This window comes from Columba livia, chromosome 8 (genome assembly GCF_036013475.1).
Source record: "Columba livia isolate bColLiv1 breed racing homer chromosome 8, bColLiv1.pat.W.v2, whole genome shotgun sequence".
Classification (NCBI taxonomy): domain Eukaryota; kingdom Metazoa; phylum Chordata; class Aves; order Columbiformes; family Columbidae; genus Columba; species Columba livia.
In genome coordinates this window covers 8,759,175-8,781,393 of record NC_088609.1, presented here as the reverse complement: position 1 = coordinate 8,781,393, position 22,219 = coordinate 8,759,175, and the positions used below count along the sequence as shown (strand labels likewise).

Here is a 22,219-nt window from a genome sequence, read left to right as displayed (position 1 = left end):
TAAGTACTATGTTTTCTTTCACTAATACCTGCAAGTCACTGGAAGAAGAGTAGAAAACCACCTTATCTGTTCTTTACAGAATTGTGGTGACGTGCTAGCAGATTGTGAAAAATGAACTGCTTCTGCTTTTCCGACTGGCTCCTTAATGCATTCCTCAGTGCAGAAAGTGTCTTAGTATTCAGATTTAATTAGTATAAGTGATGGAAGGTGCCTGTGTGGCTCAAGGGCTGTTGTTTTTCAGATGTTTCTTAACTTTTATTAACAGTTTGCTTCTGAGTGCTTTGTGAAGCGCCCTGTACAGCAATGATTCACTCAAACCTCTCGTTAATAACAAATCGAAATTTTTCAAACTAAGAAAATGTAGAAAGTCTGGTGTGCTGAAAAATTATCAGACTTTATTAATTTATGCCAAATATACAGAAAATACACTGCCATGGAGCTATGTGAAGGTTTTCTTCCTGTCCCCTCTGGTCACTCCTCATAACTCACTCTGGCTGTGCAGACGCAGCGTCTCCGCACTTTAGATTTTTATCTTAGGCAGTGAAAAAGGGTCCAGTTTTTAAAAGTGATTAAATCCACAGCTCTCTTTGGGATGAGTTTTCTAGCAAGAAGTACCTGAAATGCCAGACTTCATTGGAGGTGTGAGGGTTTCTGAAAATTTCCACCTGTACTGCCAAACCAAAGAACAAAAAGGATATATTGCTGTCATTTAAAAATGGCTAGATGTTTATGTCTCTGCCTTGTGTAAAACCTCTTCTGGTTTGAGCAAATAGAAATTTTACAGTGTCCTTTGTCTATTTAACAATACAGCTAAATTGCCTTGATTGGGAATTTTTTGTAATGTTTGGTCTTTTGCTCTCTCCCTTCTTCAATTCTGTGTGTGTGTGTCTGCGCTGTTTGCTCTTTTGGCTGCTTTTGCTGTGTAAATTCAGGTGAAGACCTGGAAAGAAATGATGGATCTACAGCAAAACCCTACTTCATGTCAGCCAGCCTTCACCGAATTCTGGGGAAGAAGGAGCTAAGCCCTAAGAAGGCAGTGGGATAACACACATGAGACCTCAACATCCAAACAGTGTCACTTTTAAGCAAAACGTGTATAAAGTAGGCAAAAGTAAAAACCATAAATGATGCTTCTGGTTAATGGGTGATTCTTTTTTCCTTTTGCTTATATCTAAAGAAAAATGAGCAACATTGGTAACGTTTAACTAGTTTGAATGCATAAACTAACAGCTGTGAAAACAAGGCCACGTTTTAATTTAGAGTGCCTATGAAAAGGAAAATGTAAATTTGAAGCTTTTTTAAGTCTATAATGATGTTTTAATAACTTTTGTAATACAAGTTGCTGCCTTAGATGACAGCAGTTTTGATAATGTTTCTTTTTATAAGTGTATATTTGTAAAAGAAATTCAGGCAATTTTTTGAAAGCACTAACATATAACCTAATTAGCCATAAAAAGATAGTTTGAGATGCTCTAGTTAAGCAGAAGATGGTACTAAATTTGTAAATATGGTGCTATGATTGTATTTTTTTGTACAAGCTGGTTCACAGCTATTTAAACTGTGATTATACATGCATTAATGATTCCCTACACTGAAAAATGTAGTGATATTTTAATCACAGCCACAACTGCGTCTTTTAAGAAGTGATGGTACCCGCAGGTCCCAAAGAAGTTGGTCACAGAGGATTATAGTCGATGCTGCTTCAAGTGACGTTTCTTGTGAGTTGTGCTTAAAAGGTGACATAACCGAAGGTCCCACTGCACGTGGTTTGTGGTTCACGCAAATGAGATTTCATCGGGTACAAGATGGTGAATGTATCATTTTCAGCTGATGCCCAAGAGAGATGCACTTGTGTCAATAGCCCCATCTCTTAACGAGTCTCTGATTGTGTTCTGCATTATGAGGGAGTTGAGCTTCACTGAAAGGAAAACCAAATGTGGTCTTTTTTTTCCTGGAAGAGAGTCTTGGCACAAGGAATTCCATTGCTCTGCCTCGCTCAGAAGGGCTCCTTAACGAGACGTTGACCAGCCGGGGTGTTGAGGGCTGGGGTGTCCTCTCCGTGGGTCTGCAGGCTCCGGTGCTCACACAGTGAGGTGTTGAGACATTGAACTCGAGTCTCCTTGTGATACAGGATGAATTACTTAGCTACTGAAAGATGCTCCAAAAGATTTAGTTTGCTTTTTATTTATTAAGTTTCCCCAGTCATTAGTACAAAATCTATTAGTAGCAAGCACATTAACATTGTGTTCAGTTCTGTGACCCTCCTGTTGGTGGAACTGTCACCGAGGTCAGGAGCAGCTCTGCCCAGGGAACAGGTCTCATCCTGGATCCCTTCTCAAGTCTGTTACTGCCATGAGCTGAGCTGAAAAGGTTTTAATGTATTCGTTTTGTGGAATCAGAACCACAGATGGGTTGGGGTTGGATGGGCCCTCTGGAGATCATCCAGTGCAACCCGCGCTAGGCAGGGTCACCGGGGCGCCCGAGGACCCAGCCATGGTGAGGCCTCCCCCTTCCCCCGTGTACTGGATGAGCTGTTGTGCTGCTGTCTGCTCCCCAGGTTCGTGCCGTACCCCTGCCAGATATGGTGCAGGAGCTCAGCGCCTAAAATGCTTTTCTAGCCCCAGGAGTCCATTGGTGTCACAAACAGAAAGGCAAATTCTTTTCCAGAAGATCCGAATGCAAGTTTCTGGGCAAAACTTACTGATGTTCCCCATCCCAAAGTAACTTTGCGCTGTAACTTGTGGTTCTGGTTGGTGGCTGTGACCGCTGCCCAGGCAGTGCTGTCCCCGTGTGGGTCCGGGTGGTGCTGGTGCAGCGTTGTCACCGCAGCTGTGCCAGGATCCCGAGCACAGGGCAGGGGATCCCGTGTTGTCTGTGGGATCCAGCAGGCACTGCAGCCCTTTCCCCACAGCAGGAATGAGTGGTTCAGTGTAGGACCCAAGTACTGTAAAGCAAAGGTGTGTGGTTTCAAACATAACCACAGATCGTGGGCACCTTCCGTGTTTGGTAACTCCTCTGGAGATGCCCTGGAGTAAACCTGACCTTCAAATAGGGCTGAGAAACCTGCCTTGGGAAAAATCAGGCTCTTGACTGATGGTTTTCATCACCATCATTATTCTTACATGCATGACACTGAATATGCAACCCCCCCATTATTCTAATATCTTCTGAGAATTAAGTCAGTAGCATTTTGGAGTACAAGTCACCATTCTGTGATTTAAAAAGCTGCTGCTCTGATTACTGTCCATGTGCTAAAACACTTTTTTTTTTTAATGCTGTGTGATTAGTTTGCAGCTAAAGAAACTGCATTTAAGTAATCGATATTTCTACTGGACTTGAGTGGCTTACTGGGAGCTCAACTGAAAAAGCATATTTCTGAATACAGCGTGCTTTTTTATCATGTGAATGTAACCATAGAGTTTACTAGGAATGAAACAGAATAGAAATAGTATACAGTTATTTGATTAGAAGACTTTTGTAACAAACCTATGCATTTACTAAAGGAATTTCTAAAAGTTAAAGTTTTAAATTGCATTATTATTTATATACAGTAAAATATATATATATGTATAAATTTGCTCCACTCACTATTTTGTGAAATTATTTAGAATGTAAGTGATCATAATTTCTGAGAAGAAAATTTAAAAGCCATTTTCTTAGTGATATAATTATGAGAACTGTGAAAATACTGAGCAATACCATGTAGATTTTGTAATCAATAAATTGAATAAATAAATAACAATGATTTAATATCAAGATTGGCTTTTAAAAAATAAATTGCTATTGATGAATTAAATAGAAATTAATGCAAGTATTTACTTGGGAAAGTATGACTTAAAATATTTGAAGACTAACTTATTATAGTGGTTCCCAACTAACCCTGTGGCCGGAGTCTGCAGGCTTACAGCACGGAGGAAGTGCTAGTAGTCACGTTTATGGATTTGGACATTTGCTTTGTTGCATGATTTAGTATAAAATTTAAAGTTCCGTTCTTCAGAGAGTGGAACATGCAGCTATTTATAACACGGTAAAACACGTCATACAGGGTTTGCTGCTGAGCCCATGGGAGTCAGTGCTGTGGGCTCCCCTGGTGCCGTGGGGTCTCCAGTGCTGGGCAATCCCCAGTGTTACGGGACCCCCTGGTGCTTTCAGGAGCCCAGCGTTGTGGGATCTTCAGTGCTGGGGGATCCCTGGTGCTGTGGGACCCCCCACTCGCGGGGCTCAGCCGGTCCCTGGGCGCTGCGGGAGCGGCTCTGGTGGGGCAGCGGGACATGGGCAGAGCAAACTGAGCAAACTCTTGTGAGGATCTCGAACAAGCAGAGTGTAGAAACTGAGACAGAGGAAATGCAATCGTACCCACACAATCAATTTTGGTTTAGTCCAAGTTGGATCCATTGTGTCTCCCTATGGCATGTTAATGGGTGGCTTTCATTTACATGTTTTATACCAAAGTTTTAATGTCAAGCCTTCAAATGTTAAGAAAAAAAAGTGACCCCAGAAAACAAGAAAGATGGGATCATTTCTTACGCTGAGGGGTTTTTTTTCCAAGTAGTATTCAGTAGCTGATTCTTGGCTGTTACAAGGATGCTGAATAGTCTTTTAAACATTAGTATTTAAAAGTATGAACTATTTTACTGTTGCACGTTCTGCTGTAGAACAGGAAAAAGATGTTGGCAGACGCAATGTCAAGCTGGTTCTGGGCTGGTCAGTGAGTATTGTTCTACAAATGGGTACTCAGAGGAGTGACCGTGAAGAACAGACTGACTGTGTTTGGTGACGCAGAATGTCCCGTGGACCAGTCGCTCGGCCTGGACGCTGCGTCCTCGCTGACAAAGTGCCTTACTGGCTGTTGTTTTACCTGACTTGTATTTTGAAGTTTATTCACACCATGTAGACTACAAAACAGAAAAGGCTAGATAGGAAAAACAATATCGTCATTATTTTGAATTGATATAAAACGATGTCAGATGTGTTTGAACTGCGTGATGCAGCACATGAATTTCCCAGTGGCTGGTGTCAGGTCATGGAAGTTACTGCGTGATATGCGAGAAAACACACGACAGTTGTGGTGTTGCAAGTAATTAAATAAAACAATGCAAGACTGTTCCATATTTAGTAGTAGATTTTTTACAGCTTTAATTTGTGGTGTAGTGAGGTTCTGGGTAGGGCCTGTTCTGCTCTCTGTTACAGTGGTCACACGTGTCGTACCCGTGTAACTGTGGGGAGAACGGGGCTCCTGCTGCTTAAAACAGAGGGGAAAAAAGCAAATACATAGTGTGTTACTGTAACACAGCTGTTGGCATGTTCATAAACATAACTTTCACTCTCCATTTCAAGACTGGTAATTTGCTATTCTGGGAGTGTTTTATAAATTATTCTAAATTTTTTAACTTTTGATACAGGTGATGATTTTTGAGATAATATGTAATTTGTACTGCACTGTAATCAAATTAGAAATATAACTGTTTCTTCATGTTTAAGTAACACGAGTGCTACTAATGTTAAAATTATCTGTTACTCTATGCTACAAAATACCACATGTATTTGTCCCAAATAATGAGTTGTAAAATCACGAAAGAGGCTCTCCAAGGTTTGAGAAACCAGAGGGAGGTTACTATTCATTCATGTGATCGTTAAGGGTATATTATTATCTTGCCAAAACCAAATTAACGTGAGCAGGACGGTTTGAGCTCTAGACCCTGTTTGCTTCTGCTATGCAGAAATTGGGAACGTATTTAAATATGTTTGATAACGCAGGTGTTTGATTTTGCTGTTCTGTCACTGTTTTACAGCTCTTGGGGATTGTTCTAATAAAGTTTGGATACAAACCGGAGTCGCCTGTTTGTGCCGCACGGAGCCCCCGCGGGGCGCCCCCCAGCGGCCGCGCTACCGCAGTGCCCGGGGCCCGGGGGGGCGGGGAAAGTGGGCGGGGCCGGGAAGGAGGGGCGGGGCGGGTCCCCGGTCCCGCCCCTTAACGGAAGGGAGGGCTTAGTTTTAGTTACAGAGGCTTGCGGGTTTATTTATTTATCTATTTATTTATTTATAACTACGTAATAATAAAACGCGTGGGTTTTAGCTGAGCCTGTTTTGAGATCTTAAACCAAAGTGTATTTTAAATCGTCCAAATCCACACCTTTCGTGGTCCGGTCTGTGCAGCTGACAGCGCTCTGGTTGCGCACCCTGTGTTGGCTCCGCTCCCTTGGCTTCCACGGGAAACGCTGCCGTGGGTGTGAGGTCACGGGTGGAGCCGCAGCCGGACAGTGTCCCGGGCCGGTGTCTGTGCAACAAGGCGGGACATGAGGCGTTATCTCCGCACGGTTTTGCGGCAGACGGGGAAGAAAACGACGCACAAGCTGTTCAGAGTTTGAGGACGGACATGGGCAGAGGCAGCACTGGAGCAGTCACGCAGCGGGAGGCAGGACAGAGGGAGAATTTGGGCTGGAGGCTGATAGTTGAGGTATGAGTTACAGGTCATTCCCTGTGTGGTCGCTCAGACCGTGTTCTCGCTGCCTCTTCTCGCATCTTCTCCTCGGGCAGGTGAATGGGAAATGTTTTGACAACGCCAAATGCAGGCTTGGGTGCTGGTATCGAAAAGCCCTCCAGTGGTTTGGCGTACTTGAAACTCCATTTAGAATGGGAAGAACATACAGAAATCTTCATTAAATGCATAAATAACATAGTTATAAATGATGCTTGTGCCTTTTACACAACTACCCTTAAAGCACAGGAGAAAAAGCCCACTGTCGGAAAAAAACCACATACAAGCAATGAAGAAGAAAACATACCAAGGTAATAATGGTGCTAAAAATATTTGGAAGACCGTATTTTGAATTGTTATGCAAAATGTGTTATCCAAAACCCGGCTTCCAGAAAACTGCTTCATGTTGTCATAATTCTGTTGAAATTTCATACCAAATAAAGTAATTAATAAATCAAAGTAGCTATTTGTCCTGAAAGTTATATTAATAAAACCCTAAATTATAGTGGTTTAGAACACTGAAGAAATAATATTCAAAAAAGTGTAATTTATGCACTGCAGACAATTTACAAAAGCCAGCAAAAATACAATGAAACTCTTCACAGGGACTTTTCTGCCGACCCGGAGAAGACGTGGGTGGCTGGGGACAGCTCAGGAGCTTCGCGAGTGAGGAGCGGATTGTCCGAGCTCTGGGCAAACCGCACTTTCCGCAGCGCCCGGTCCCGTGTGCGCGGTCCCGCGGGGACAGGGCAGAGGCCGCCGCGGCCGCGCCGGTTCCGTGGGGCGGCAGCAAGTTACACGGCGGGCGGGGCCACAACCGTCCCCGGGCAGCCGCACACCCCGGATCCCTCTGGGCAGTCCCAGGCCGGGCTCGGAGCACCCAGGCCCGGCCTCCGCGCGGCGCTGGGCCAAGGGCCGGCCCGGCACCGGCACCGCCCCCGCCCCGCAGTGCCTCTCCGGGCAGCGCCGCCAAGATGTCTACGCTGAGGGCCTGTCGGGTGAGCGGCCGGGCCGGGCGGCGACGCGGGCGCTCGGAGGACACGGGGCTGCTGGCGGGGGGCCGGGCGGGCTGCGGGACGGGGCCGCGGGCCCAGGGGCGCGGAGGGGCGGTGGCTCCGGTGGCTTCGGCGTCGCGGGGCGCGGACGCTGCCGCGGGGCGAGCGCGGCCCCGGTCGCCCTGCCCGGCCGTGCTGGGTGAGGGGCGGCCCCGGGGCAGCCCGCGCCGGGCCGAGCTCTGCTCGCGGTTCCGTTCGTCCTCACGCCGCGTTGTGACCCTGAGTTTATGGCCTCGATGGTTTCCGAGTGGCATCGCCGCCCCGGGGGCGGGTGCTCGGCCCGCTCTGTGTGCCAGAGGCCGCTCCGGGCCGGCCGCGCCTCCTGCCCGTGCAAAGCGGAGGGGCGGCTGCGGAGCACCGCGGCTGCCGGGTCAGGGGTGGTACAGTGCTCTTCCTTAAGCACAGCTGGCTGTACTACACATGCTAATTTCTTTTACATGTGTGATGAATAATATTTGTTTGAACCACCAGTAACCTCGTAGCTTCAACCTAGGAAGTAAAAATTACTCAAACTCAGGTAGTACCCTTGTTTAACACACAGGGCTTTTTCTGGTTTCCCCATTTTCAGAGTAGTTTGTGAGTCCCTCACCTGGGCTGTTTGCGCTGTGTCCCGGTGCTGCTGTGTCGGTGCTGGGGGCAGAGCTCTCCTCTGGAGCCAGCTGACATTTTATACATCAGAAATGATGCTTTGGGCAAAGACAGTTAGTTAGTGCTTACTGTAGCACATCGGTATTTCAAGTTCAGGCTCCTGACACGTTACCCCAGCAACAAACTGCTCTTGCCATGTCGTTTCATTCTGTCCTGAGTTGTGTGGGGGAGAGTCGGGGTTAGTGACCTTAGTTTATTGTTGTCCTGCCTTCGTCTGTGTCGTGCGGCTTTTCAAACACGTTCTGTAGTCCTCTTGGCATTAAGGTAATAAAGGTTGCGTTGCTTCCACGTGTGTCCATGTCATACCCTTCTCCTGACAGCGGATCACTCCAGTGTTAGTCCTGCCAGTTTAACACTCGTATTTCTGATTGTGGCAGAGCTTGTGCAATAGTGCAAGGAAATGCAGGAGGAGTTGCACCTGAGCATCACTGGCAGTAGCTTGTCTGATTAACTAAGCTGGTCTAACTAATCTGAATGTTCCTCTGAGCCAAGAAACAGGGAAGTTGACAGAGCAGACAGGTGGTCATCCAGATTCTTACATGTGGCAAACCGCGATCCTTTGTCACTTGATCACTCTTGCAGCTTCCAGGTATGAATTCCACCTGTCCGTAGTTCTATTTGTGTCGGGAGTGTTGAGCTTCTCCAGAGTAACCTTCAGTGTTGACCTTGGATACTGCTCTGGTACAAAACCCACAATGGATGTGAAATCTCTAGGATAAATTTGACAGCTTCTTTCATATAGGGTAACAATTACAGTCATCTGGCTTTTCAACCTCATCTTGTCTGTTTCTAGATAAAATAAGGTCTAAACATCCTGAAGGACTGAGGTCTTTCTAGGTGTTTGTTGGTATTGTGTGTTTTGTTTGTGTCAGTAACACAAGACCTGGCGAGGTCCCATGGGCAATCCTGGACTATTTATAACCCGACCGAACAGTCCTATTTGGTTACACCACAGCCTCCCTCCCTGCTCAGCAGCGCGCTCACTGCATTTCTTCACCCTTCACCTCTATAGGTGTTTTGGGTGTCCTCTGGAGGTGCTTTCTTCACGGTGTTCACGCCTGTTATTGCCCGTGTTCTTTATGTTTCCTGCGGTGCGGATTAGGAACCATCTCTGCGTGGCATTCCTGTTGGTCAGAGCACAGTTATTGCCACAACTTCATTTTGAAGCTACTTGTTGCTGCGTAGCTTTCTGTAATGTCCTTGTCTTGTAGAGTTTCCAGTAACATTTCTGTGATATTTTTGCACTGAGTCGTTCAGTTTTTTTGATTTTATGAAATAAGTGGCTGATCTGATCACGCTTGTTTTTTTCTTTCTACGTTTTCATGTAAGAAAATCAAGTATAAGCCTTTTCTTAGTGTTTAGGCTAATTCGTTTTCACGCAGTATTCATTTGGGTCTTTCTAGAAATTTATCCAATTAAATATTTTTCACTTTTTTTCCAAACATTTCAGAGATTCATAGCTATTGAAGGACAAAAGAGAGTAAACCAACCTTTTGTAGTCAAATTCACACATGTTTTTGCACAGTATTAAGGCCTTTTGAAAAGACCTGTAACAAAAATGCTTGTGGGCCCTAAACTTAAAAAAGCAAAGAAAGCAAATATATAAAGAAAAAGAATAAATTTGTGATAAGTGTTAGGAAGAAAAATCAATAATCACTGAATGTCAGGCCAGCAGTTTATTAAAAGAGAGCAGACCTGAGTCTGGGATGTTATCAAAATATCCTGATAGATATTGGTTAATAGATAATATAACATGGGTTAATGTGTAATATAACACGGGTCCCTCCAACTCAGTCTCGCGTTCTTTTTCTCTTTAGCGAATGCTCCAGACCACTGCAGGGCACGGATGGAGGTCACATTCTACTAAACCTGCGCAAAACTTACATATAAGTAAACCCGGAGCTGGCTTTAGCTTTGGTAAGTATTACAGGTTTGGAAAGAAATAGAGCAATTAAGGGCAAATTGCAGAGGTAAAAAAGTGAAATGAAGTTCCACATGAATTTTAAACGGTGTTTATTCTGAATTGATTTCTATTATTAAAACAAAAAAAGGTTTGAAAACCAAAATTAACTTTCTTCTTCAGCCTGGGCAAGTCAGATATGTGTGTACTGTTTATGAGAGGTTTTTTCTTTTTTTAAACTCGTATTTATCTTAAGCTTTTCTATAGCCAAAGTGTCTTATCTTTAAATAGTTATCTCACATTGCCATTTACAGTGTTAAAGTAAATAAATGTCATAGTTGAACTTGGTCATAAGGAAGTGTCATAAAGAAATTAATCCTCCTTTTAGGCTATTAAAAACATGAAGCGGATCTTGTGGGTCAGCAGCCAGATGTTTGACACCGAACAGCCAGGATCCTTGGACAGCATTCACCTGCTCTTCCTCCCTTTAATTAGCACAGCGTTCTCCTTGTTTCTTTTGGTAATAGTTTTGTGTTACGCCGTCCTCTATGCTCAGTTTTCAGTGTTTTGTGGACGATTTTGTGTGGTGAGCGAACAGCAGATGTTTTCTCCCAAGAGAAGGACCAAGCGGAGCCTTTTGCTTCCAGGAGAGGCCCCGCGAGTGCTGCTCTGGGGTGTCCTGCAAGGACACTCTTGGTTTTCTTTCTTTACTCATAGTCGGACAACTGAAAGAATTAAAAACAGTAAAAAATTTGTGACATCTTGCTTTTTTCTTTTTTTTAATAGAACTTACTGATGAACAGAAGGAGTTTCAAGCTACTGCTCGTAAATTTACTGCAGAGGAAATTATCCCTGCTGCTGCCCAATATGACAGAACTGGAGAGGTAAATCTACCATAGTGTAGGGGCAAAAATCAATTTCTCTCTTAATCTGTGTAAAATTTAAAATGCTGATTGTGATGAATCAGAAGGTGCTTTTTCCCTGTTTCAGTATCCTTTTCCACTTATAAAACGGGCTTGGGAACTTGGTCTTATGAATTCACACATACCAGAAAGCTGTGGTAAGTAAACATGCTTTTCAATCTATAAAATGAAACAACGAAAAGGCATTAGATTAGATTTATATGTGTAATTATGGATTCTGTGTAAAATAAAGAGTTGCATGCTTGAATAATCTAAATTTAATCAGTCAGCAGGTTGACACATACAAGTGTTAGTAGGTGTGGATGTAATCAGGAGATAAATTAGACAGATTATGATTTAGTAATTTATGACCAGATTTTCCTACAGTGATTGCAGCTGCCTAATGTTCCCCTGGTGCTCTGTGTCAGCTGATGAGGCACAGAAATTAGAAGGTCATATTTTGTTCTAGTCTCTGACATGAACTGGAGCAGTTTAAGAGATGATTCCAGAAAGAGAGTTTTTCAGTCTACATTAGGTGCTTTGGGAGTGCTTAGATGTATGAGTAACCATGGAAAAAAGCTTAACTTGTTTTCTTTTTTGCATTTATATTCCCTGAAAAAAGAAGTTAGGGAATTGTCCTGTCTTGCCGCTTTGTGCAGCGGGTCCCACATTAATCACACAATTGCCCTGGAACTATGATATGTTATTTTCAAATCACTTGTTATTTTTTTGACAAAACTTTATTTAAAAAGCTTGCATGGGAATGTCTAATCAAACGCACATGGGGAAATCTATTTTTATTAATTAATTTGTATAAATCCATAATATTTTACAATTTAAACCCATTTTAGTAAATGGACTATTTCACCGGTAGGTGGTCTTGGCCTGGGCAGTTTTGGAGCCTGCCTTATAACTGAGGAGTTGGCTTACGGGTGTACAGGGGTTCAAACGGCCATCGAGGCCAATTCCCTGGGGGTAAGTTCTGTCTTTTCTTACATCCCTTGAACTAGAATATATGCACTTTTAAAAGATAGATTAATGGTTTAAATATTTTCTTTCAGCAAATGCCAGTAATCATTGCAGGAAATGAGCAGCAGCAGAAAAAATACTTAGGAAGAATGACAGAGGAACCATTGATGTGTGTAAGTAGAACTGCTACACTGTAGAATGTTCCTAAATCATATTAACCAGTATTACTCCTTTTTTCTTTCCTTTCTTTCCTTTTTTCTTTTCTTCCTCTCTTCTTTTTTTCTTTTTTCTTTGTTTTTGTTTTTCTTTTTGTATTTCTATTTCTATTTCTATTTCTATTTCTATTTCTATTTCTATTTCTATTTCTATTTCTATTTCTATTTCTATTTCTATTTCTATTTCTATTTCTATTTCTATTTCTATTTCTATTTCTATTTCTATATTTCTGTTTCCTTTCCCTTTCTCTCTTTCCCTTTCTCTCTTTCCCTTTCTCCCTTTCCCTTTCTCCCTTTCCCTTTCTCCCTTTCCCTTTCTCCTTTCCCCTTCCCTTTCCCCTTCCCTTTCCCCTTCCCCTTCCCCTTCCCCTTCCCCTTCCCCTTCCCCTTCCCCTTCCCCTTCCCCTTCCCCTTCCCCTTCCCCTTCCCCTTTCCCTTTTCCTTTCTTTTTCTTCTTTTCTTCTTCTTTCTTCCCAGGAAACACTGATGTGTACCCACAACTCAGCTCATTTTAGCTTGTAACTAAACAGCAGCGTTTACCAAAAGTCAGGGAATAGCTAATGAGGCAGAATCAATAAGCAAATAGAAGATACTACTTGGAAAATTGTCCCCATCCTAAGTCACTTATCAAAAATTAATACCTTTTAAGAGGGGGTGTAGGCATTTAAGAAGAATACGAAGTTTGTATAAGGAGAAACTCAGCTTGGATGGGAATTAAACTCTATTTGTGATCTTAAATATTATATAAGCAGTACTTGTTACATAGAAAGAGGTAAAGGTTCATGTGCAATGCTTTAAAATCCAAAGAACTAAGCTTCGTGAAATGAAGGACACTGTGAACAAACTGTTACTCAGTGCTCCTACTTTCAGATTTTAAAGATCTTCAGCTTTCACATCACAGTTTGTGAAGCCTGAGGATGTAATGACTTAAGGGTTACAGAATGGTTCTGTTTGACTAAAAGTAAAAGACAATTTTATATATTATTATGGATTTATAAAGAAAATGAACCCATATATGTTTGGACATTTGCTTAGACAGCTGTTGTGGGATTGTTGAGGATTGGGTCGGGGTTTGGTTGGTTGGTTGGTTGGTTTTTTTGTGTGTTTTGGTTTTATTTCCATTTTGTTTTAATTTTTATTTTAATTTCATGGTTTGGTTCTTACCATGTAGTTCACTTAAAGCTTTTACAGATCACTTTGATGCACATAGTTTGTGATAATTTGTGGTTGACTAAAACCAGAACTTTTATGCCTCAATATTTTGATTTCTTTTAGGCTTACTGTGTAACAGAGCCTGGAGCAGGCTCTGATGTGGCTGGTATAAAAACAAAGGCTGAGAAGAAAGGAGATGAATATGTTATTAATGGTCAGAAGATGTGGATCACAAACGGTGGGAAAGCAAACTGGTGTGTTAACTGATGTTTTATTTTCTGTTGTTATGTTGTATAACGGTTTCCCCCCCAAGTTAAATCATTTAAAGATCTGTTATAAATCTGGATGTTCATCATGTTTCAACACACTATGCTTTAATGTCTGAGCAGTTTATCAGGATGGGCTATAAGAACGTGGCCTCAGCGCTGTGCAAAGCCTGAAAAGGAGCATGGGTGGTGACACAACAGCTCCTCGCTCCAGAAGGCCTCTCCAGTCATGCTGTTCTCTGCTTTTCCTGCAGAGCAGGACAGCAACACCATCATTTACTTTGAAAAGTATCCAGGAGGCTCATCACAGAATCACAGAATGTCAGGAATTGGAAGGGACCTTGAAAGCTCATGCAGTCCAATCCCCCTGCCAGAGCAGGAACACCCAGATGAGGTTACACAGGAAGGTGTCCAGGCGGGTTTTGAATGTCTGCAGAGTAGGAGACTCCACAACCCCCCTGGGCAGCCTGGGCCAGGCTCTGGCACACTCACTGAGAAGAAATTTCTTCCCAAATTTAAGTGGAACCTCTTGTGTTCCAGTTTGAACCCGTTACCCCTTGTCCTACCATTGGTTGTCACGGAGAAGAGCCTGGCTCCATCCTCGTGACACTCACCCTTTATATATTTCTAAATATTAATGAGGTCACCCCTCAGTCTCCTCTTGTCCAGCTCCAGAGCCCCAGCTCCCTCAGCCTTTCCTCACACGGGAGATGCTCCACTCCCTTCAGCATCTTTGTTGCCCTGCACTGGACTCTCTCCAGCAGTTCCCTGTCCTTCTGGAACTGAGGGGCCACAACTGGACACAACATTCCAGGTGTGGTCTCCCCAGGGCAGAGCAGAGGGGCAGGAGGACCTCTCTGACCTACTGACCACCCCCCTTCTAATCCACCCCAGGTACCATTGGCCTTCCTGGCCACAAGGGCCCAGTGCTGGCTCATGGTCATGCTGTTGTCCACCAGGACCCCAGGTCCCTTTCCCCTACACTGCTCTCCAGCAGGTCATTCCCCAACTTACGCTGTCTCATGTTCCCGGTTCCCTTGCTGTGTAGTTGTGGTGACTGAGATTCTGCTGCTGATTCTCCTGGGAACTCTGTCACTGCTGGTGGAGCCAGAAACATGGCTGGGTTGTGGTGGCACATTTCGCTGTCTGGAGGGAGGATGTTTTCCAGCTATCAAAGAATCCAGATCCTGCTGAGGTGTCTATGAAGCATGCTTTATAACACAAAACTCTTTCATCAAGTCTCATGTCACACTGATTTGCAACATGCAACGTGCAAATTCTACTTAATTCAAGTGGAAAAACTTTATACATTTCTCCAAAAGCTGGATTTTCTAGTTATGTATTTCCTTGTTCAAGGCAGATCCATCAAAGACAATCTGCCGGATACCTTTTGACATTACTGAACACCGTAAATGTGATTTACAGCTGTTTCATTTCTAAAATAAATACTGATTTAAAACTTAGAAGGATAAAACTAATATCTTTGAAACATTTTACGTGCAAGAATGTATTTCCTAAGCATTAGTTTTTAATGTACATGCTGTTAATAGGTTTCTTTTGTACTATTCATGAAGCTGATATCATGAAGACTTAGAATACATTGAAAAAAGGGAGAATCTTTGCATGTTGATCTGGAGTCACTGTATTAAATTTAATGAAATCTTGGATCTTTGAAACTTGTCTCACTCCCTCTCGGTTTATTTTTGGGAGGTGCAAGAAAGAAGGCTTGTTGACTTAAAGATAGAATTTATTATATGGTAGAAATGCATGTAAAAACATTTAAATTTTTAGCTTAAAAAGTATCTGGTTTTAGTTGTGAGGACAAAGTGCATCCCTCTTCTTTGTTTTACACCAGGTATTTTTTGCTAGCTCGCACCGATCCAGATCCAAAAGCTCCTGCAAACAAAGCCTTTACTGGGTTCATTGTGGAAGCAAATACTCCTGGAATCCAAATCGGAAGAAAGGTGAAGACTGTATCTCTTATTTGACAAACCAGGGATTATTGTTCAATTTTAAACCAGTAATGCAACAAATTACCATTTAAAAGACTGTTATGCAACAGAATATTTTCACAGGCTCATGTGCAATGATCTTTCCATTTTTACAACATACAGAAACTATTTGTAAGACATAACCTAATTATAATTTTATTAATTCAGATAATTAATTATTCAGAATGACCTAAAGTAAGATGGCTTTGAAGAGCTGCAAAGGAATCTTTGAGAACTGTTCAGTTGACAAGTGCCAGTCAATGAGAAGTGGTAGGTCTTGAAAGGATAAGGAGCAAGCTGGAGAGGTTTAACCACAAATACACACACAGTGAGCTTTAATTTTAGCAACTCTGGTTGCGGAAGAGGCCTTGAATAATCCAATTTAGTCGCACCTCTGTACATTTCCCTTTTCAGGAAATTAATATGGGTCAGCGCTGCTCGGATACAAGAGGAATTACCTTTGAGGATGTGAGAATCCCAAAGGAAAATGTGTTACTAGCTGAGGGAGCTGGCTTTAAAATCGCAATGGGAGCTTTTGATAAGACCAGACCACCCGTAAGTATCGGCAATAACTTATTTATGAAATATAGCAGGAATTTTGGGTTTTTAAAAATTCTGTGCTGTATTCAATTCAGGTAGCAGCTGGTGCTGTTGGATTAGCGAAAAGAGCACTCGATGAAGCTACTAGGTACGCTTTGGAGAGGAAAACCTTTGGGAGACCAATCGTTGAAGTAAGTGGAGATGGGGTGGCAGACAGAGAATATAATTAAAAGCTGTCTTTTCACCCCAGGTGTACTACTACTGATTTTTTTCAAGGTTGTTCCTTGATTCTTTTTAGTTTCTTAATTTTTATACTATATCTCTGCAATTTTTGGGTTTCCAAGTACATAGTAAACTTAGTTATGTGGTAACATCAGGATTTTTTTTCTGTAATTTATCGATGATACTAGTAAAAGGAGAAGGAAAACTCTGCCCCAAAACCTGAAACTCATGTACTATCAGGACATATGTAAGTTCTTCAGTACTAATAAACAGGGATTTTCAGGAAAGGAATAAACCTCCGAGGTATGTGAAACAAGGCACAGTATTAACACTAACAGAATAATACATTGCCAATCGCATCTCTTACCAGTTTTAAAGAAATATGAATAAACAGCAAGGTAAATACCAGCCTGTCGAGGTTTGATTGCAGGGAGACAATAAAACCGTGGCAGATGTATTGTTAACCCCCTCTCCCCCTTTAGCCTCTCCCTCTCCTCCCTTCCCACTCAGGACAGGCAATTGGGAGGGAAAGAAGGACTGAGAGAAGAGAGTTGGAAAAATGAAAAATGTTTTACTAATGCGACTAATAAAAATAGAGAAAATAATACCAAATATACAAAACCAATCTTGAAAGTCCCGGCAACTGCTCGGGCAGATGTAGGGCTGGCACCCAAAGTCCTGGACTGGACTCTGCAGCCAACCGGAACTGGATTCAGTCCGTCACTAGGCCTCAGTTCGCAGGGATGACTCACAAGGTCCTCTCCTAATGTTGGCCATAAGGAAAAAGGGATGAGATCCTCGTGATCTCCCACTTTTATATGAAGTATCACGTGAATGGGATGGAATACTTCGTTGGTCAGTTTTTGGTCACCTGTTTCTTGTTGCCCCTCTCGCGGGATGTCCATCCATCCTTATCAGTGACCTCGCATTCCATTGCTATGTCTACCAAAACGTATCTAGCTTTTCAGGAAAATGCACTTAGTAAGAAGGCTTTAGCTGACAGGGAAATTCACTAAAAGAGAAGCTTGTTTTTAACAAAACCAGGACACAATCTCAGTAAAGAAGAACTTCATAATTCGGTATTTAATCGCCATGACTAAATGGATTTGAGACTTAAAAATCTGATTCGCCGTATGATTGCGAGAACCTGATCCTCATTCCATAGAACTCCTCTAGTGCAATTTACGGAGTTTGTTGGAGAGGTGCCTGGTTCGTGTTGTTCTTGGATGCCGCAGGGCGCTGAGCGGGCCGCGCTAACCCGGTGTCTCCGTGTCCCCAGCACCAGGCTGTGTCTTTCCTGCTGGCCGAGATGGCGATGAAGGTGGAGCTGGCGCGGATGGCGTACCAGCGCGCGGCCTGGGAGGTGGACATGGGCCGCAGGAACACCTACTACGCCTCCATCGCCAAGGCCTTCGCCGGCGACATCGCAAACCAAGTGGCTGCAGACGCAGTGCAGATATTTGGAGGAAATGGGTTTAATACGGAATATCCTGTAGAAAAATTAATGAGGGATGCTAAAATCTACCAGGTGAGTGAAAGAATGTCATCTTTATAGTAATGCATAAATTTTATATAAAGTGGACTAATGGCTACTTAAATCATGATGTACACATGTTAAAAAAAATGTTTTTAGAGTGAAAGCAATAATCCTTCAACTTAAAGAGTCAGGCAAATTCTTACATACAAAATCATTGCACTGGACCAACAACTAAAGCCACGTAAGAGAAATAAATTGATTTTCCTTTTTTTTAATTTTTCTTTATTTTTCCCAATGTGGTAACTCTTTGAAACTCTTGGATTCTTTGATTTTGAAGCTTTTGAACCCTTAGAAAAAAAACACCATAGAAAAAAATGATAAAAGTAACAATGCTTGCTTTGGTATTCTGTAAGTGGAGGTGGTTTATGTGTAATGCTGTTCCTGACAACCCCCAGTGATGGAAATCCCCTGACATTCACATGATCCCTGACTGACACCTGTAGCTTTCCTCTCAGCTTGAACACTAACACAGCTTCTTCACCTTGTTCCTCATAAACTGTGGGGGCTTTTTTGTTTGGTTGGGGTTTCTTTTGTTGTGTTTGTGTCGATTTCTTTTCCTTGTTTGGTTTTGGGTTTGGTTTTGGTTTGGTTTGTTTTTTTCCTTTCTATTTCCAGCCTCTTCATCATTTGTCATCATTTGCCCTAAACATTCGGTGTGAAACTTTAATATCATAAGCTGGGTACAGTATTCTGGTTGAGCTGTCACCAGTACTGAGTATCCTGAAATGATTATCCTGCTTGTGTTGTATTAGCAGAAGTGTGGCACAGCCTGGAGCGATTATGCCTTTTTTTTAACATCAAAACCTGCTCATATTTACTCGTGTTTGGTCCATAGTTACCCATAATCCCTAGGGTTTTTTCTGCAGAGTCACTGCCAAGAAATTATTCCATGTAATGTCGTAATTCTATTAGCAGATTTTAATTGTGTTCAGCAAACCCAGTAATATTTGTCTTTTCACCTCTTTATGACGTTAATAATGACTAGGAAAAGCATATAAGAATAGATACCAAGAAACGCGTGTGGACCATGACCTGTAATGCTGGTTAGATATAGCAGCTGTCATTCCAGGTAGTTCATGTTTTCTCCTACAGCTGACAGAGGGTGCTGGACACTGGAACAGGCTCCCCAGGGAGCTGTCACAGCCCCAAGCCAAACAGTGTTCAAGAAGAGACTGGACAACGTCCTCAGACACACAGTGTGAACTGTGGGGTTGTCCTGTGCAGGGACAGGAGTTGGACTTGATGGTCCTTGTGGGTCCCTTCCAATCCAGGACATCCTGTGATTAAAATGAGAACTATTATTCTCACTAGCCAATAATTTATTTTTCTTTATTTAAGGAAAAAACACACTATTTTGGAATCTAAAGCTCCTTAGAACTAATTGCACTCCTGTGAGTGAGGAAATGAAGGATTAATTGAATTTCAATATGACTGTGCTTTTTTCCGGTCAGGTTGCATGATTTTCTGGAAGAAGATGGTGTGAGGGTTAGAACTTTATTTGAAACCTGAGATTGATTTTACAGGATCACAGTTATTTAGGTTTACCATTACACTGATCCATCACAAGCATATGTCTAAGTAGATTTTTTTTTTTAATTGTTCAGTTCAATTAGATTTAGTATTATTTTTTTTGGTGTTTTTCTGTTCCACTTCATCCCCAAAAGAATTCAAGAAAGGCTTTTTTTTTCTTTACAATTATTTTGTCCATGTTTCTTGATATTGACCACTGTGTTTTACTGTATTGCTGCCCAGTTCCAGATGGTATATGCTTTAGACCATATGTTTCATGTACAAAGCTTTGTTTTCCAACTTTTCTTCCATATATTTTTACACAGTTCTAATACTGTGTTTATTGGTAACATCTTTACATGTCCTCACTCTGCTGTAGGTTTGTGTGGCTTCAAATCTAAGCTACTCCAGTAGAAACTCTAACTTAGTTTCCTTTCTCAAATTTGGAAAACTTCTGTAATTGTCAGTGATACTTAGAATTATCTCCATCAGCTTGTAAACCAAACCCTTTCCTGTAATAACTCAGAAGGCTGTGAGTTGTGGTGTCTCTGCACTGGAGTTCCATGTCTGCCTTCATCTGCATGTCAAGTGAGCAGAGCAGATGCGCAGGAGCAGCTGCCAAGGCCCCGATGGCACCGCGAGCGCTCAGACAGGCTGAGTTTGTCACCAGCCTGTTCCGTCCCTTGGACTGTCTGTCCCCAACACACATGTAACTGTGAGGGTCCAGCTGTGGGCCTGGGCTGCTGTGTCTTTATGGGTGGGTAGCTGGTAACAGAGCAAGCAGAGCTGCCATGCCCATCTGCTCCAAAAGGCACCTGGTGTGCACAAAACACGGTCTGCCCGGTGACCGGGTCAGCGCGGGGTGAGCAGCACCAGCCAGAGCATCGAACAGCTGCTTCTGAACCCAGAATCCAGAGCGAACACAGGTTCCAGCATCTTTATTTTCAAAAAGCTTTGTAAGGTTCTTGGGAGTATTATTCCTATAAGTAAATGAGAAAGGGAATTTGCATGAATGTAAACAATTTCTCAAACTAAGTTCTGGCAGAACCGGGAGCTGAAATACTTTAAACCCCTAAAAGGTGTTGGCTCAGCTCTTGTGTTATGTTGCAGCGTACCTGTGGAGCGCAGGGCTCCTTCAGCGCTGGAGCTTCGTGTGTGCTTTGTTGTCTCTCTTGACTTAGAGCCAGGAAAATTAGAAGAGAGGGATGATGCAGACTGTTTCTAGAAGAAAGTGCAAGAATAGATGATATTAAAAAAAAAAAAAAGAAAAAATCCCAAACAAACCTATGGGTGAGCATGCTAGTTAACAAGAAGCAATGGAAATAAATGGATCAAAGAGAACATTTGGTATGACCGTCAAGGGGTAAAGGAAATACACCACTATTGCACAGGTCACCGCCCCCCTCCGCCTACCCTTTTAAATCACAGAATCACACAAAATCCTACTTCGCAAAACCTAAATTATGTATTTTCTTCCTCAGATAAGAAATTTTCCTCATCTTTCTTTGCCCACCACGTCTCTTTATTTTCATGAGAACCTTGAGTTTAGATAAGAGCACCTGAGAGAACAAGACCATCTCTCAGTATTTTGTATGTGATTTGTTCCACTTAGCCCACTGTAGTTACTCTGTCACACTGGAATTCTCAGTTTTCTGTGTTTTTGCACATCCTAATCCACACTGGATTAGTGCTGTGAAGGTTTAAAAGAGTAACCTTTTAAAAAAATCATCAGCTAACATTGTAATTCTTCTTTTCAGATTTACGAGGGAACTGCTCAGATACAAAGGATGATCATAGCTCGTGAACATGTTAGCAAATTTAAGGCTTAAAGAAACATCTGAAGTGCGTCCAGTGCTGCTGTGGTGTTCTGTGTTCTCATGGAAAGAGGATTTTAGTGCATTACTCAATAAATTAAAAAGGCATAAATCCCCCCCCCCCCCCCCCCCCGCACAAACACACTTTCCTTCAAAATCGTTTTATTCAGTACATTATTATGCACTGCTTCTGTTCTCCCTTTCGAGTCCCTCGCTTCATTCCCGACTAGCAAAGCTGGTATTTTCTAAACAGAATATTCTAAATTCCAAAGTGATTGGTTGTTCCGATACAAAATGAGCAAGAAATGAGAACCTCACAATGCAGTGTTTTCTCACTGTAAAATCAGATGAGCAGAATGTTATTTCTGACAGCCATTGCTGCCTTCCAATAAATTTTTTTTAAGACAAGTGTGGCTGGTTTTTATTCGTTTGTCACATCACTTGAATTGTATTTTGGGTAAGTTGTCCAGTGTCTGAACACATTAATCGCTGTGCTTGGTTTCTTGCGATGCCTCCAGCTCAGCACCTCGGCCTCATCGCTCTTCTCTGTTCTGAGGAGTCACATACTCCCCAACAGTAACATTGGCCTGAGAACGTGGCCTTTTGCGCTGTTACTTCAGCAAGTAAACGTTCAATTAGGATGACTCACTTCAAGTATGCAGCTTTTCCTTAAGAGAGGTGTTTATTTCAAATCCAGTATATTTAAGCCTGTTACTCCTTTCCGGAGACTGCTTCAATGAGGAGGCAAAAGGTTTGTATGAGCAAAACGATAGAGGTCCCCATCTGTGAGTGAGTTCTGGATTTAGTTTTCCACGGAACGGAGGTAACAACTGCAGGTGTATCTAAGGGCTGTGGTGTTCGCTGTGAGGCGGGGCAGCGCAGGAGGGGCTGCTTCCGTCCGCTTTACCCCGCGCCTGCTCCGAGAGCACCCGCACCCGCGGCGGCACCCGGGGAGCGGAGCCGAGCCACCCGCCCCGGGAGGGCCGCGGCGCCTGCCTGCGCGGGGAAGCAGCCGTGAGCC

At 42.8% G+C, this 22,219-nt stretch overlaps 2 protein-coding genes across 6 annotated transcripts in view; both read left to right on the top strand.

The window, feature by feature from the left end:
* The window catches only part of SLC44A5 (solute carrier family 44 member 5), an 82,144-nt gene extending 76,316 nt beyond the window's left edge, over positions 1-5,828 (top strand). For all 4 annotated transcript variants that reach the window (XM_065071875.1, XM_065071874.1, XM_021296757.2 and 1 more), the window contains one exon: positions 933-5,828. In XM_065071875.1, the coding sequence (XP_064927947.1) occupies positions 933-1,045 (113 nt within the window). In that variant the 3' untranslated portion in view covers positions 1,046-5,828. The remainder of the gene's footprint in view (positions 1-932) is intronic.
* Positions 5,829-6,361: 533 nt separating this feature from the next.
* On the top strand, positions 6,362-21,606 carry ACADM (acyl-CoA dehydrogenase medium chain). Of its 2 annotated transcripts, none has more exons than XM_065071879.1 (12): positions 6,362-6,457; positions 9,999-10,098; positions 10,868-10,965; positions 11,072-11,141; positions 11,858-11,958; positions 12,045-12,125; positions 13,443-13,573; positions 15,441-15,549; positions 15,991-16,131; positions 16,212-16,307; positions 17,618-17,866; positions 21,142-21,606. In XM_065071879.1, exons 1-12 carry the CDS (start codon positions 6,377-6,379, stop codon positions 21,211-21,213), a joined length of 1,329 nt encoding a protein of 442 aa, XP_064927951.1. In that variant the 5' UTR covers positions 6,362-6,376; the 3' UTR covers positions 21,214-21,606. The 2 variants fall into 2 exon arrangements, with proteins under 2 accessions (XP_064927951.1, XP_064927952.1); XM_065071880.1 differs by lacking the exon at positions 6,362-6,457 and adding an exon at positions 7,286-7,476.
* Positions 21,607-22,219: the final 613 nt, after the last annotated feature.